The 16,622-nt window shown below is 37.7% G+C and overlaps 1 protein-coding gene across 3 annotated transcripts in view; it reads left to right on the top strand.

Moving 5' to 3' along the window:
* Window positions 1-16,622, top strand: part of WWC3 (WWC family member 3) — a 105,431-nt gene that overhangs the window by 82,723 nt on the left and 6,086 nt on the right. For 2 of the 3 annotated variants that reach the window (XM_061366466.1, XM_061366465.1), the window contains exons 12-19: window positions 4,347-4,467; window positions 5,230-5,304; window positions 6,456-6,542; window positions 8,787-8,979; window positions 12,787-12,954; window positions 13,572-13,723; window positions 14,454-14,613; window positions 15,774-15,938. In XM_061366466.1, coding sequence (XP_061222450.1) covers window positions 4,347-4,467; window positions 5,230-5,304; window positions 6,456-6,542; window positions 8,787-8,979; window positions 12,787-12,954; window positions 13,572-13,723; window positions 14,454-14,613; window positions 15,774-15,938 — 1,121 coding nt within the window. The remainder of the gene's footprint in view (window positions 1-4,346; window positions 4,468-5,229; window positions 5,305-6,455; window positions 6,543-8,786; window positions 8,980-12,786; window positions 12,955-13,571; window positions 13,724-14,453; window positions 14,614-15,773; window positions 15,939-16,622) is intronic. The other variant, XM_061366467.1, reaches the window with a different exon arrangement.

The raw sequence follows: 16,622 nt of genomic DNA, 5'->3' as shown, positions 1-16,622 counted from the left end.
TGAAAATATGTAGTAGCTCGTCTATAGCTCGTACGTGTTTCCTAGAAGTGAAGGCCTGGTCTGAAGGCCTAGGGAGCAACAGGATGAGAGTCAAGTTCCTGCTTTGGTTTTTCCTTTTCTCCCTTCTCTGTCACATTTTATACATTTCACATTTCTTTGACAGCTTCTGGCAGAACATGCCTGTGCTACCTGCTGTCACTGCTGTGGAGTCCAGCTCCTTGTCAGGGGTTAGACTTCCCTTTGTGTACAACGGAGATCTTTGTGTTCCTTTTTGAGGAAGAATGTATGGTTAAAAGGGAGCCAGGCTGTTGTGCATTTTCTTGGTTGGTTTTGGTTTGTTTTTTTGTTTGTTTGTTTGTTTGTTGTTTGGTTTTTCTTCAGTTTGAAAGCAATTGCTTAAGAAAAATGTCTGATTTTTGGCTGGAGTCATGACTACGTGGAGTTCCACACTCATTAGCTGGTGGGTTTGCAATTGTAGTATAGTTGTGTGCAAGTAGCAGTTGGAATTTCGAAATAATTTTGAGTTTGTACTCTTGTTTTTGAAGAATTTGATAGCGCAGCAAGCTTGTATATCCCAGTTTGGGAACCCCCAGGTGTTGAGGGGTTCTGGTTTTCACTAAGGTATGTGCAGTGTGCTTTGCTGCTGCCACCCAATGGCCTGATAGTATAACGCGATGCTGGAAAACAGTAATCTTTTGCCTGCTCCTTCACTGGAAACAAAATGAGGTAATAGTTGCAAATTGTGGGTGCCTGGAGGATTAAGACTGAATAAACTGCTCATGCTTTTCATTGAAGCAACACTTGGGCAAGTTCAAGGAGATCTTCAGGACCTGCAGTTTTGATATTCAGTTGCTGATCTGCTGTTTTAAGTCTATCTTGGGCATACTGTGAAAGATGTTAACAAGTGTGAATGGAATGAATATGCCTGAGAGATTAAAACCATCATATTTATAAAGCTGGGAGTGGGAGGAAACATGTTATTAAAATACTGGGCTTAATATCTTCATTATCTCTTGCTTTCTATCCTAAAATAATATTTCAAGTGCTATGTTTCCTTTAATGCCTAATCTGTTGTTTGCAAAATATTGCCATAAACGTAAAAGATGATTTATCATTGTGTGCTTTTCATTTTGTCTTGTTTCTCATGCGGCACAAGAGAAAAATTCACTGTAAGTGAACCTGAATTACTACTTACTGTGCTGTTTTTGCCTGTAATTCCAGTGTGGTTTTCTGTGTGAAGTGTTGTTGGTTTTGGGGGTCTTGGTGGGGTTTTGAGTTGCATGTGAAGAAACAGGAGATTTTGCTACATTTGGTTTTGTTTGACGTTGTGTATCTAAACAGCTGTATCTGTTTAATCATTATGGCATACTTAGTTTTTTGCTATGACAACTAAACAATATATTCATGGCTGTAGTTAAATTCCTGGAAAAAGTGTTCTGTGACCTTCAGCTTTGTTATAATAATGCCTGACAGCATCACAGTAGGTAAGGTCTCTGTGTGTCTCTGATTCAGTTTTTATGAGTGTTTGACTCTTGTAGAAGTGCATTTTGAGCTGATGTGTGGTATTTGTAATCTTCTAAGCTTGTGAAACATGCTTATGTATTATTTAGCTAATGAAATCTTGGACATCAGCATTTCCTTTGACGTTCACTTTTTAGCTAATGATACCTGAGAACAGCCTTTTAATTAGGGCTTTCTGATACTTACTGAGATTTGGCACCTAGTAGTTCTGGAAATTCATATATATTGTTTGCTGATTTTGCTACGTAAGTAAGAAAATGACAGGTAATTGTCTCTAATAGAAACTTTATTTTTGAAATAGAAATCCCATTTCTTCAGCTTCTGACATTGGAAGGTCTGCAACATGTGCTGTACCTTGTTCTGTTTAAGATAAGATCTGGTGTTTCTTCTTGACCAGTTTTTCCTGCTGACACTTCTTTTTTTTTCTTTTTTTAATATCAAGGGCATGTTTTGGTGTTTGCATCTCTCCCAAATTCACTGGGTTTGTCCAGATGTTATCAAATAATTCCATGGCCTCTAGGCAGTGAGCAAATCGTTGTCAAGTTACAACATTGTTGTAATATGTCAGTTTTTCATGAGATTATATTGGTGCTTCAGATCAATTTTTCCTTCCAGACAAATTGAGAACATGAACCTCCAAAGGAGAGAGCCCTGGAGGTCTTTCATCCTTTAGATCTATACAAAGTGTTCACAAAGAGGGGTGAGCCAGAGGCCTATTTACAAAAAGAAGTCATCCTACTGTAACTTGTTGAAATTAGTACAGAAATTATGAAGGCATTTTAAAACAAAACTTAAATCAATTTTGTGAAGTTCGGCCTCTTTCCAGTGATGTAAAGTTATTGGGAGACTTCTGCACTAAGATATGTCTCTAAGAGAGCTACTTTTTATTCTGCATAAATACCAGTGACAGAACTCAAGAGGTGGGCTCACCAAATACAGTTCTTTGCTTTCTGTGAGCTAGCTTGAACTTGGCTGTCCTATGTGGTGAGGATGACACAAGTAGTACTGCATGATGTGTGGTGTACAGTATTGGAGGGGTGGGGAGGACGGTTCTTTCTCCAGGCACAGAAACAAATGCAGATTGGGCTGTTCCTGGTTAGCAGATTAATTTCTTGCATAGCTGAAGTTGACTAAATCCTTCATTGAATTTGGAGGGGAGGTCTGTAGGGTTACTTAAGGATCCACAGGTACAGAGAACTGGCTCCATTGATATGCAGGAGTTTTAACTCCAAACAGGACTCTGATTTTTGTCATCCTCAGCTGTCTGTGGCCTGATAACAGGAATGTACCTCAGGCTGGCATAGGACTGGTGGCCCCAGTGCATCCTATCTGCCAGTCCCACGGTGGGTTAAATCTAATCTATCCAGACACTTCTGTTGACAGCAGTGGCATGGTTGTGTTAATCTGGGGGGGATTTATATCAGGCTTCAAGCTCTGATGTCCTGTCCTGGTGGTGCTTAGGTGTAAGATGAGATGAGTCCCATGCAGGAGGGTTGCTCACTGTTGGTACCTCAGCTAGGCTCTGCAGGTGGACCTCAGGCCCTGGGGTGGCCTTCTGCTGAAGGAAACTTACTGGTTAGATACTAGCATTTGATTTTTGGTGCCTTAAGATAGTGTGTAACAGAGGTATTTGACAAGTTTTTACTTTGAGTAAGACATGTCTCATTCTTAGTTGGGGGCAGTAAGCTATAAATATCAGCTGGTGCTTGTGTCCAGTGTAGTGTGCCCTGTGCTACTGTCACACCAAATGCTGTCTGCTGAAACTGTGGATGCTTCCATGCTGTTTGAGTTTGTGAGCTTGAGTAGAAGCAAGTAAGATGCTTTCTCCATTTTTAAATTGACATCTCTGATGCTGCTTTTCTGCTTTGAGGGTAATCATTGAGCCTTAAGCAAAATAAGGGCAAGTTGGTGAAAGCTCTTCGCTGCACAGTGAGGAAACTGCACTTCCACAAGTCTATTTGATGGTTCTCTCTGGGATTTGAAGGAAAACAATTTCAAGTTAGGAGCTGTCATTGAAGGATCAAAACCCTACCTATGCAATTCTTGAGCATTACTATTTGTGCATGTACTTTAAAGGATTGGTAACTGCTGTACCTACTTGCCTGTGCAAAACCTGATGTTATACATCATTTTTGTTACTACACTTAAAACATGAAAATGATTGCTGAGTTAGCTATTTATGGCGTTGCTGGTGATTCAGGGAAGGGTGAAAGAGGGGGTTGAATATTGCTTTCTCCTCCCCCAGCCAGTTTTCAGAGTCATTCACGAAGAATTTGAAAGAACAGTAGTCTGAGTGAGTTGGAAAGCACTGGTTCTTTTTGATAATGCCTTTCAGACTGTAAATAAAAGCTGCTATTATGTGATGGTATAAACAATGTGCTTTGAGACTTTGTATTAGGAAACAAATGAGAACAAAACCTCACATTGTGTTATCTGATAACTTCTTGAAAGAATTAGTCTCTGTGTTTGTTTTCAGTCTATTGTACATTCAAGTAGGTAAATGTTAAAAGTTTAGGATATCATGTGTACATATGTTGAATTAATGTAAGTCTTCCTTCAGGAGGGATTATTCTACTAGAAAAGCATTTAGTAACAATGCAATTGGTTTATACTAAGTCCTGTCAGAGAGGAATTAGCCACAAACTTCCTTCCTTAATTCTCCCACATAACATCTCCGGTCAATTGTATTTTATGTTTTTAAGTTGGATGAGAAAAACAATGAACTGCATTTGTGCTATTTTGCCACTAGTTTTGATGCAATAAATGTTTCTTGTTTAACTTTTAAGAAGTTGCCTTGAGCTGATGTTGTCTTTTCTCCATGACAGCTGTAACTCTGCGAGGAGACAGTGGTAGAAGATCGGAGAGGAGAGCCAGGCGAGTTTCAGCATGTCTCTCAGATCATTCACTGGCTAGTGACAGTGGCGTGTTTGAAGCTTTAAGCAAAAGGTCAGGTGTATAAATGCGTAGTAAGGTGGAAATATTCCTGTTCTACCATATGGTCCGAAAGAATTTGTTGTGAATTTCTGAATAAGCTTTCAAAATTGCTCATACTTAGTAACTTAAAAATATTAGATTGCATGTTTAAAGTAGCTTTTTACATGCAGTTTCGCTGTCATCTTTACAAGTGCCAAGTGCCTTTTGCTTTGTTGCCTCTTAACATTTTAACACCATACACTTTTGCCTTGAAAGATAGTTTTCTCAGCTTATTAATCATGAATTGGTAATTTTCTTTCAACCATTTAGAAATAAAATTGTACACAGTGTGACTTACAGTTCCTTGTAGTATGTGATAAAAGTATAAATGCAAGGATGAAATATATGAACTGCTAAAAATCTGAAAATGTGTAGGTTGACCAAATGATTGAAGGGTGGAATCGGTGATTGTTTCTTTATACAGTTTTAACACAATAAACAATAACTGAGAAGAAGAGGTTTTGAGGATGCTGAAGAGAAATGGAATATAGGATATATATTAAAATAACCTAAGTGTTTTGAAAGATGTATTCTAAACCCTCATTTTTTTAAATAATGAATTACTACTTCTGTGTGTGTTTGTAAATAGATATTTCAATTATTTCTATATTACCAGTCCCTCCTGTATTGCCAAACAGTTGCTTATACTTACACATCACAGAATAATCGTTTTTTTCATTATGTTTTAACAGCTTAGGTCAGTATGTAGTTTAACAGTACTTTCTGTTCCTGCAGGAATGAAGATCTGGAAGAGCCTGTTTATGGTGATGCTGCCAGTAATGAAGAACCACAAATACATGTTGGATTTCTGTGAGTATTTACTTCTCTTCATGACAACTCGGGATTCTTGGCTTTGTTTTTTAACTTTTTAATAAACTTAAACTGCAGTTGATAGTTTTTAAGAAGTTTCTGAACTGACAGCCAAGTTTAGTGGATGTACAGATTAGTCAGTCACAGGCCATTTCAGTGCTGGTGACTTAACCACAGTTCATTCAGTTTCTTTTCAGTGTTGGCTGGTAAAAGGGCCTTCATTACTTCTTTCAGTAGGATTTCTTTTCATTCTCTGGGCTATTAGTGTGAACGTGGATATAGGGATATATCTCTCTGAGCAAGATCTCTTTATGCCAGGTAAAGGAGGATTATCTTACTAAAGTCACAGGTACAATTACAGTTCCCAAATACAGCTTTGAAATCATGTGCTTAGGGCATACTGTTGTTGGTATTGGGAGTACTGTGAGGACAGACAGATCATAGCAGTGCGTGGCAGGATGTTGTATCTTTAACATCCCTTCAGAATCTCTAAGTGTTAGAAAATTAATTTCCAACCTTGGCAGTTTTCAGATCTCAACTAGGTTTGTTAGTTCCATTTCAAAATTTGTGTGAATGCTCCATCCCTGGCAGTGTTCAAGGCCAGGTTGGACAAGGCCTTGGGTAATACGGTTTAGAGCGAGGTGTCCCTGCCCATGGCAGGGGGGTTGGAACTTGATGATCTTAAGGTCCTTTCCAACCCTAACTATTCTATGATTCTATGAAAGAGTAGAGGGTTTTATTTAATTTCATTAACCAATGAAAATAACGCAGACTGATTTTTGTCTGGTGTAATTGATACGTTATTACACATTTTGTGTACAAACACATATATACATATGGTGTAACTGTGGAAATCAAGGAATGTAGTTTATAAAACCTGTTCCCTATCAAGAGTCACAGTAAGGAATGTTGTGCTTTTCAAATTGAATAATGTTTAATTCTCTTAGTTCTGATAAGCTCCTTACTGTAGCAAATAATAATATTCTGTTATCAGAGTGTGATATGTGTAATTGCTTTTGATTTAAACTGATTTGTGTAAGGGATTTAACAGCAAAGGTGCTTTTACATTCTTAAAATTTTTAGTCTATCATCTCTAGCTGTTAAGCAAAATATTGATGCTTGGTGACTAACACAGGAAATTTATTTTCCAGGCATGACAGTGGAAGCGAATATCTGTTAGTCCATGTATTGCAGCTGAAGAATTTTACTAGTCTAGTTGTTAAAGAAAACTGCAGAATGTAAGTTCAAATTTCATCTGAAGTCTGATCATTGCTCATTTTGTACCTTCTATGGTATTTACGGTCATAAATACCATAGGTTTGTTTGCTTTCATGCAGAATTAAGCCATTTGTGGAGATAGACGGTATGTTGTAGTTTACATGAGGAAAAGGTTAATTTTATGGACACAAAGTGTCCCTTTTATAAAACCTCTTTCATAATGGTCAGATAACAAGCATAGTCTCTAATGACCCATGTTCTTACGTGTCTGTTATGCACAGGAAAGTTTGCACACATTTGCGGCCGTTACAGCTGGCCTTGAATTATCTGTGAAACACCCTCTGAATATAATTTTAGCACAAATACTAGCTGAGAATCAGTACAAGCAAGTGATTATTTTTTTTTTTTAGCCTATAGCAGCTTGTGCTTTTTTTTTTTTAATTCCATGTCACATTATGTAGAACATTGCTTAGTTTATTCTAATAAATGTTTCTTAAACAATGATATGTTGCCATGAAACACCATTTTATCTACTGATATGTATCTTAACATATTTTAAAGAAATTCAACTCATGAAAATTGTTGATCTTTATCTCTGGGAGAGGTTGTTTATAAACTGGAAAATGGAAGTATGATAACATTGTTGTGTTGTAAAATAAGTCATTCTGTGGGATTTGTTAGATTGACATGCATCTCACTGAATGAGTTGATCTTTGAGAATGCTTAATCTTTCTAACCCTGAAAACTTCAGGTGGAAATTCTTCCTATAGGTTAGTGCATTAGTGTTGGTCTTTTGCTTTGTTTTCAGTGCGAGTGCAAGGGCATGTGATAGGGGAAAAAAGTGTTGAGTTATAGTCAGCTGGGTTGCCTTGTGATTAGGAAAAGAAGCATCATCTGAAGAAAGCGGAGTCACAAAAGAAAAAAAATCCCTTTAGAGGGTTTGTTGGAACTTGTCACCAAGCAATTGGCCATCAAATGACTCTCAAAAAAGCCGTTCATCCTTAGTTAACTACCCATCCTTCTTAGTTAACTATCTCAGCTGGAATAAAAAAAACTGCATGGCTGTAGCATAGATCAGCTGGTTTGAGTATTCAAAAAACTTTATCTTACAAAACAAGAAAAAGCTTTTAGCCAGTTTAATGAACTCCTCCATGCAGCTGTATGTTCATTGAATCAGCTGTTGGTGGCAGCAGGGGGGGAGGTTACCTGCAGCAGAGGAGTTGTATCATTCCCTTTTTACAGCATGTGAAACTCTTTGGCTGACTGATGCTCCACCCTCCAGTGCTGCACCTCCATCATAGTGAGCTCTTCCAGCTGTCCTCTAGCCGTTTATTTGGATATCAGTGTCAACCCATCTCTGCTGCTGTAAGAGTTCATGCAGCCATGTTGAGTGAGCCTCTGAGCTGGGCTGGGTTTGTTCGGCTTTTTTTTTTTTTAATGATGTTTTGGGCAGGTTTTTGGTAACTCGGGCAAGTTTTCTAATCTATTTCACAACACAGTTGCAGGAAGCTGTTTGCTGGCACAAGGGAAGCTATTGCAAAAAGCAGGTTATTGCAGGTGCTGGACAAGCAGTCAGGACAGGGAGAATATAGGAACACCTCAAGTAGCTCTGCTGCCTTCTATCAGATTAAAATGGTTGTGGATTTTGTTCTGTTTTTTAGGTGTTTTGGAGTCTGAAATGAGATGGTACCATATATTTAACTTTGGGGTTTTTTTAGGATGGCAGATGGATGCAGTGATTGCAGATTTCTTTTGCCATCCTTTTGTGCTGAGTTTCTTAAGGGAAGGGAGAGGAAGGTATGCTTAGTGGGTGGAAGGAAGAAATGGGTCAGTGACACTTAGATAGCAATTCAATAGCCTAAATGTTGGCATGTGTTTCCATTTGAAACAGCATAGCATAGCACCTGGCCTCCAGCTGCTGCTGCTCAGGGGAAGGCTGTAGCTCTCCCATATATCCTGTGTCATATTTGCTAGTCCAGTGTAGATGCCTTGGATACCTCAAGGCATCTCAAGTGCCACTTGGTGCCTCTCCTTAAGAACCAAATGAAAAAAAAAAAAGTATATAAAAAAAAAAGAAATAGCATTTCCAAACCAGCTTTGCAGATTGTCCATGTTAAGAATACAAAGTAAATTTCTGTAATGAGGAGATCCCAGAGCTGATTCTTAAAAGTAGAAGTTGCATTGATGTTTTTGCTTGATTTTGAGAAATGCAAAATAGCTTTCTTTGTCTGAATTGTGCTGTTTGTCTATTTTGCTGTTCCCAGTCATGTGAGAGTTTATTTGCCACCACTTGAGTCAGGCACACCAACCACTTACTGCTCTAGAGCTTTGGAATTCCAAACTCCGTTAATATTTAATGAAGTTTTCCAAATCCCCGTGCATTCAAGTGTTTTGAAATTAAAATCACTGCAGCTGTATATCTGTTCAGTTGACCATCAGCAACAAGAAGAATTATTGGTAAGTGGTCCTTTGTCTTAAAAACCATTTGGTATGGGAAATTAAAGTTACTTGAAGAGTAATTTTAAGATTAAAAACAGAAAGTGAAGACTTTTTTGTAAGGTTTGCTGGTACACATACATGTTAATGTGCCTGTTCACATATGTAGGTATAGTTCTGTTAATAAAAAAGGTGGGAATTTAAGAAAGTTGAAATGTGTGCATTTAGGTTACATAAAGTCTTGGAAATGATTGGCAGAATTAGCAGAGGTTGAGGGTTGGAGCATTCACTTTTAACACTGCTTAAATGTCATACACTGCACAGGCATGTTGAAAATGGATATAAGGTTTGCATTCATTGCTGTGGCATATAGTAAATAAGGAGTAAACTTTTTATTTCATGCGTTTTTTAAAAATGTCAGCTGTGGGGAAAGTTGAAAAGTCTGCCATTGCTAAATTTTGGTGCAAGAAGGGAAAGCATTATGTAAAAAATGAAACCTTTCCCCAAAATCTTCATCTGACAGCTTTTAGACTACATAGTGCTCAAGACTTCCATTCTGCATGGCACTGTAACACACGATGTATCAGTATTATTAAAAAATTTCCTAATAAAAAGGTAACAAATATAAACCCTTTCATGCTATATAGCTGTAACAGCAGGCAAAGAAGACTGCTGTAGTATCAATGATAACTTTGTTACTGGATAGTACTGGTCCAAGCAGGTTTCTGTTAGACTACCCTTTCACTTAAAACCGGTTGAGGTATATCTGATTTAGATACATTTGAATAAATGTGGCAATTGTTTAAATAGGTTACACATATTAACTGTGTTAACTTTAGATGTTAGCTTCATTTAACTATTGCAAATATAAACGTGCTTGAATAAATGTGTCTTGGGGATGATGTCATGGCTGTTTTGAAGTGAATGGGCTGCCATTTCAGTGAGGGGTTTGAAAGGGTTAGTGAAATGCTTTGTTGGGTTTTTTTTTAAGCCTATCAAAGTAATTAAGGGTTACAGGCATCTCACTGTCGTGCTGGACTGTGGAGAATAGGTGTTTATTTGAGCAAATCTGGTCAAGAATGTGTGTTTGTTAGCCCACGTTTAAAACTAGGTAGTGTCTTATATGAACAGTGGTCTTAACGTTGGCAGAAGTGGGCTTAGGATCTTGTATGCAGTAAGTTTTGTCTTTTTTACGCTACATTGTAATGATACAGAAAGCATCTCGAGAACAAGATGGATATATTGATGTATAATGCTTTACACTGGTATATCCTCTTCCTCTGGAAAACAAAATAGCTATTTCACTGTAAAACATCCTTATATTAACACAAGTGCATCTAATTTGAGGGTGCTTTTATTTTAACTGCTTCTACTGAATTAGCAGAAAAATTATAGGTCTTCAGGTTGTGTTGGTAGGATTTTTTTTCTCTTTCTTAATCTTAGTGTAGTTTTGTCAGAAATGTCTTTGTTCACAGTAGGTGGTAACATACCCTAGGAGTAAGTTAACAATGCTACTTAAAAAGAGAGAAACAATGCAATGGTTCTTAAGGTAGGTGCATTGAAGTACATATTTAAAGAATATGTTGTTGCCCTCTTGCTATAAATTTATTATGTAAATCATGTAAATAAGCATTTTCTCAAATTGCAAAATCATTTACTACATCTCTCTGGAACTGCCATGATGGTCTCTGTCTTTCAAAGTCTCTTCCACTGAGATTCCGTCTATTTAATCATCCATACATCTCTGAAGTTCTTGATGACTGCTTTCTTTTCAGTGAGACTGTGCCAGTTTAATGCTTTCCTAAATGCAGAAGCCAGGTTGGACTTTATCCCAAGTTACAGAAATATTCATACATAACAAGGAATGGAAAAAAAAAAAAATTCTGGCAAAGAGTTCTAAACTTCACTTACATAGAGAACTAAGTCTACTAAACTTGTGGGATTGTCTTTCCATTCCCTCAGACTTTTATTCATATGCTGTGCCTTGCTGAAAGATTTTTTTCTGTTTTCCTACAGCTTTCTGAAACTGTGCTTCATTAAGTTAGCTTATTTCTCCCCTGTTGGCCTCATCAACAGCCCCATCCCCTGTTGAAAATAGGGGAGTTATTTTGTGTGATTAGCATACATGGCTCATATCAAAGAAACATGATTGCCTTTCCTGCAATCACATGACGTTGCTGTTTCACTCTCAGTTTCTGATCTTTTACAGCCCTGACAAACCAATTCTTCCCTATGTCTTATTTGAATTCTTCTTGAGTGTAACTTTTCTTTTTTCATTTTGTTATTTTTTAACATAATTTTAAATTCTGATCCTTTCTTCATAAATTTCACAATCCTTCTGTTTGACGTCACCGAGAGATTCATAAATGCTTTCACTATTCCACCATCCAAATTGTTAACAAATACATCAGAACAGTCATGTGACAGGCAGCTAGCAGATCCACCTGGATGCCTTCATCCTTCTGAGCGAGCTCCAGATCTTGAGGTGGAGGTGAAATATTCATTAGTCTTAATAGGGTTTGTTAGTGATTTTCGTCCCATTTAGTGATTCACTTTGTAGTTAACAGCTTCTTAGGCCTTCTTAACTGCTTAATAAGTGCAATCTGTAGGGCAGTGTCAGACATCCTGGAAGTCAATATATGTTTTTTCCAGTATTGATGACAGGAAAATAGCTTTACCTTCTTCCTCTGAAACTAAACCCAGCATGTCTTTTCCATCTCCGATGCAGAAGTGTAACTTATTTAACACATTTCTTTATTACCCTGTATCAAAGCCAGTAGATAATTAGAAGACATCTCTGTTATATATATAAAAGGCATGTCCGTAACCTCCAGTATCTCAGTAACGTGTTGTATCCTGATACATTATTTTGTTGCTTCCAGAAACTTTTCTCCATTGTCCTTTATACACCTGTTTAAACAGAGCCCCAGGGAACAAAAATCTTAGAAAAACAATACAGAGATTTTTTGTTATTATTCTTCTCTAATTAACTGTTTCTTTACCTGCTTAAAGTTGATCAGAGTTTTCTGCATACATTTCCTACTGCCTTTACAATTAGAATCATTCCATCCAGCTGTTTGTTTTGGTCCAACTAGTGAATGGATTAAAAAAAAACCAACCAAAAACAAAAATAAAAATGAGCATGGATTTGCTCACAGTTGTTTTTCATTTAGGTCACCACACAGTAATTTCTTACATGACTGTTGTCGGTTGGAGTAGGGATTCTTTAATGTAGGAATACTTTTAGTTGGAAGCCTCCATTGAACCTATTTTCACCTGAATGTAAGGATGTAAGGGAGATATAAGGATGGCTTGGAAGGTAGAAGAATGTCTTTATGGCCTATTTGACTACTTTACGATATAAATAGGCAGAAAAACATGTTTTCTTTTTTCCCCTCTGGAAGGTGACTCTGAGGACCAGAGAATGAAAGGGTATCTCAAAAGATAGTTCCCTCAGAGGAACAGAGAGTTAAGTAATGCTGTTAAAGTAATATTAATTTAAGCAGATTTTGAAATCAGATATGTAATTAAGAAGGTTGTTTAGTAAAATATTAGCAATCATATCTACATCAGTCATGGAAATTTTATTTTTCAACTTAACAAAATTGAATATCTACTTTTATCCTTCCTGGGAGTTGGCAAGAGACAAGAAATTCAGTATCTTAGATATCATAACACAACAGAAAAAACTATCTTTTTAAGAGATGCTGTTAATGTTTGATAAAGTGGAGGTTTTACACTATAATTAAAATATACTGCAAGGTAGACACCTTCTCATTTCAAGAGTATGTTTACCTTATTGTGGTCAATGATTCTTGTTTTTTACAGGGCATTGCTCAGATAAACCTGACTGATGCAGAGAGTTCTAGTGAGATGCAACTTCACTGGTATACTGTTCAGATCTTCACTGGTTCAGACCCCCAGAGAGCAAAGAACAAAAACCAGTGTGAAGAAAGTATTCCCCGGTCTTCTGGAAATGTAACTACAGTTAAAACAGTATGGCTCTGAAAAAAAGTGATTTGTTTACTTTGACCTGCTTAGTGAGTGGTTGTGCAGCTTGTTTTTGAGGTACACAGAAGGTGATACCTTAATTTGGCTCTTGTGGCAAGAGCTGGATTTTAATAATTAAAAGCTAGATCGTGTCTGGACAGGTGACTGAAATTGTGTTCTGTGTATGTTTGTATGCACACTTCCAGTCCAGCTAACTAAAACGTATTAAAAATTTCTGCCACTGCACTTCAAGAGGTTGTCAAGAAAGGCTGTACAGTTTCCAAGCGTGGAGATATTTTCAGCCCTTGGCTGGGCCCAGGGCAACCAGATGTAGCTATGAAGCTGTCCCTGCTTTGGGCAGGACATCAGACTAGGTGACCTCCAGAGGTGTCTTCTGACCTAGCTTGCTGGATGATGCACAGAGAGATAAACTCTGCCTGGTTTCTCTGACAAGTTGCACACATGGAACACTGCATACTTTTTGATCATTAATATTCAGGACAGATTTTGTTTACTTGTATGTTTCTTGAAAAAAAGACCATGGTTTTATTTTGGTTTCTCTCAATGATATACATTAAATATATTATTTTGCTCAGATTTATTTGACGTCTCTTACTTTTCAGGATGCAGTGACAGCCCTGTTAGCCAGGACCACTGCCCAGCTGGAAGCAGTTGAGAGAGAGTTAGCAGAAGAGAGAGTGAAACTGGAGTACACAGAGGAGGAAATCCTGGAGATGGAAAGAAAGGAAGATCAGGCAGAAGCCATATCAGAAAGGTAAAAATAGTTTAAATACCTCAGCAAACATCCAAATTATATTTAGTCTGAAATACAGCAAGGAGAAACGGCAGGTTCTTATTCGGAGATCTGCTTCTGGTTAGTGTTAAGAGTATAAAATTCTATCATTATGTGATCATGTGCAAACAGGAGAAAACCATCTTTAAATAGCTGTCTGAGTTTAGAGGACTTGGAATTTGGGGAGTGGGAAAACATTATATCAAACAAATTTTGCTAAGGAGGCAACTGTAATGGGTTTGTAGCAGTGCTGTACTAAACAATAAAATTTTGTGTGGACATTGGAAAATGGCAAATACTATATGCATTGCAGTGCTTATGGAGAGAGCATGCAGCACAGCTCTTTGCTATTTCAGGGTTTGTTACAATGCTGTTTCACCATTTAATAATACTCCTAGTTTGTTACGTGAGTTGTGCTGTTCTTTTTGTTACTATGTTCTTTGTATTTTTTATGAAGGCCAGAGTATAGACTTTTAGAAAATTAGGGAGGATGTTTTTTGGGGGGTTTGTTTGGGTTTTTTTGGCATGAAATGTGTTTGCTTGTCTGCATCTACAGAAGTGCAAGTGGGGTATGTTCTCCCTTTGAAAATTCTGTATTTTCGTTGTAGAAATAATACTCTTTAACTGTCCTGAATAATGAAATACATAAACATGATGTGTAAGTGCGTTTTTTTTTAATACCTACAACACTCTTGTGATGTTCTGATTTTAGGAGTTGGCAAGCAGAATCTGTTGACAGTGGATGCAGTAATTGTACCCAGACTAGTCCTCCTTATCCAGAGCCATTTTGCGGGGATTCGTTAGCTGGACACACGTTTGCAGCTCAAGCAGGCCAGTACAGTTCTGGAAAAATGCAGCCTCTGCCACTAAAGGTAATGAGAGAAGACAATGGCACACACAGAGTGTGTTGCTGCTGTTCCTTGAGTTTGAGTCTGAATTGATCAAGACAGAAAAGAATCAGAAATGACATTAGCAACATTATATGAGCACGACCTTCAACAATTGTGATGAAAGTGATGTATTTAAAATCTTTTGTATTCAAGATATGAGACATTGAAAATAATCCCAAACAAGCTGAAATCAGAATATTTCCATTGAAGCAGAGGAACATAAGCTGTTTGTATTGCCTTAGGGAAGATACACCTCCTGTCAAGGAGTGAATTATCTTAAAGTTTGGAAGCTTTGCTAAAGTAGCATATGTTGTCTGTATTTCTGAATATTTTAGTGTTCTTTTATCTTTGTTTCAACAGTCTCTCTGTTACTTTTTGTTGAGTTTCTTTTCCTTATCCTTCCACTACCTAAAGGGGCCTACAAGAAAGCTGGAGAGGGACTTTTTACAAGGACATGTAATAATAGTACAAGGGGGAATGGCTTTTAATCTGAAAGAGGGTAGATTAGATGCTAGGAAGAAATTCTTCACTATGAGAATGGTGAGGCACTGGAACAGGTGGCCCAGAGAAGCTGTGGCTGGCCCATCCCTGGAGGTGTTCAAGGCCAGGTTGGAAGTGGCTTTGTGCAGCCTGGCCTAATAAGAAGTGTCCCTGCCCATGGCAGGGGAGGTTGCAAGTAGGTGATCTTTAAGTGCCTTTTGACCCAAACCATTCTGTGATTCTGTCATTTGACTTCTTCCAGTTTTAAGGTGGTTGCTTCAGAAGTCACCTTGCTTATAGGAAGGTGGCTCTGTTTTCTTCTGTTGAGGCTGGAGATCCGATGGTGGCTTGGTTAATGCCCAATTGCTAATTCTAGATGCAGTCCGTGTAACCTGTATCTATGATTCACGTTACAAATGCATGTGATAATTTTTACTGTTGCAGCAAAGGCTTCTGAAAGGCATTCTTGCACTTTTGAATGGCCTAGTTTTAGAACTCTTTTTAAAAATAAGGTGATTCATCCTCAGTTCTCAGTGCTCATTAAAGCTTGAACCTAGCAGGGCAAATTGTTTGCTTTTGATATTGTTGAAATGCCTGATTGTTTTTGGTGAGAGAGAAAAAGTAAGGAAAAAACAAAAATATTTCCTTCATTGAAATTTTAGGTGGATAAGGAAACTAACACTGAGGATCTGTTTCCTGAAGAAGTTGCTGTTCTTCCAAAAGAGAGAACTAGCCGCAGGCCACGGGGTTCTGCTTTTGTTCGCAGCAGCACTATTGTTCGTTCCCAGACCTTCTCGCCTGGAGCACGAAGTCAATATGTTTGCAGGGTGAGTAAGGCTTAAAAAGAAGGAGAGGAAAAGGGCCTCCACACAAGTATTTTGTACTTTCTTCATAATTTGTTATTTACATTTATAAGAAACATATGCTGCTTTTTAATACTAATGAATAATCTTTCATTGCATTTAAATATTACAGTGGGGAAGAGGTTCCCTGGTTCTTAAGAGTTTAAACCTGAATTTACTTCATTTAAACTTTAAGAATCTGTGGCAAATTAGATGATAAGCTCTTTCCCTGACAACCTTAGATGTTAAGGTAGAGTGATTGATTCTACAGAGGCACAGTGCTGTCTAATATACAAACAGTTGGCTTAGAAACCATGTTTAACTTTCAGGTATGTAAGATTTTGGGATAGAGGACTGAATGCATAATTTTAGGGTTATTGCATGAATACTGTTATGACTCTAGTTGCTTGACATGAATGTCAGTCATAGGGTGCCTGTTACAGTGGGATCTCGGATTCCCAGGTGCATTGGTTCAAGTAGCTGAGTATCAGCACAACAGTTTCTGAGCTTATGTTAGTTGATTGCTATGTTCAATGGCAAAAGGCTTAATAAGCAGCTGGTTCACGGTGTTGCAGATCAATCCAAATTTGCAATATTGGTGGAATGCACATAGCTTTATTTGTTCTCGTTCATAAGCTTTTGAGAGCTTGAGTTTAAAGGCACAGTAAT

Source organism: Neopsephotus bourkii, unplaced genomic scaffold, assembly GCF_033783945.1.
Source record: "Neopsephotus bourkii isolate Nb327-2 ecotype Australia unplaced genomic scaffold, CSIRO-AGI_Nbou_v1 NB_1346, whole genome shotgun sequence".
NCBI lineage: Eukaryota > Metazoa > Chordata > Aves > Psittaciformes > Psittacidae > Neopsephotus > Neopsephotus bourkii.
This window is presented reverse-complemented; position numbering and strand designations above follow the sequence as displayed.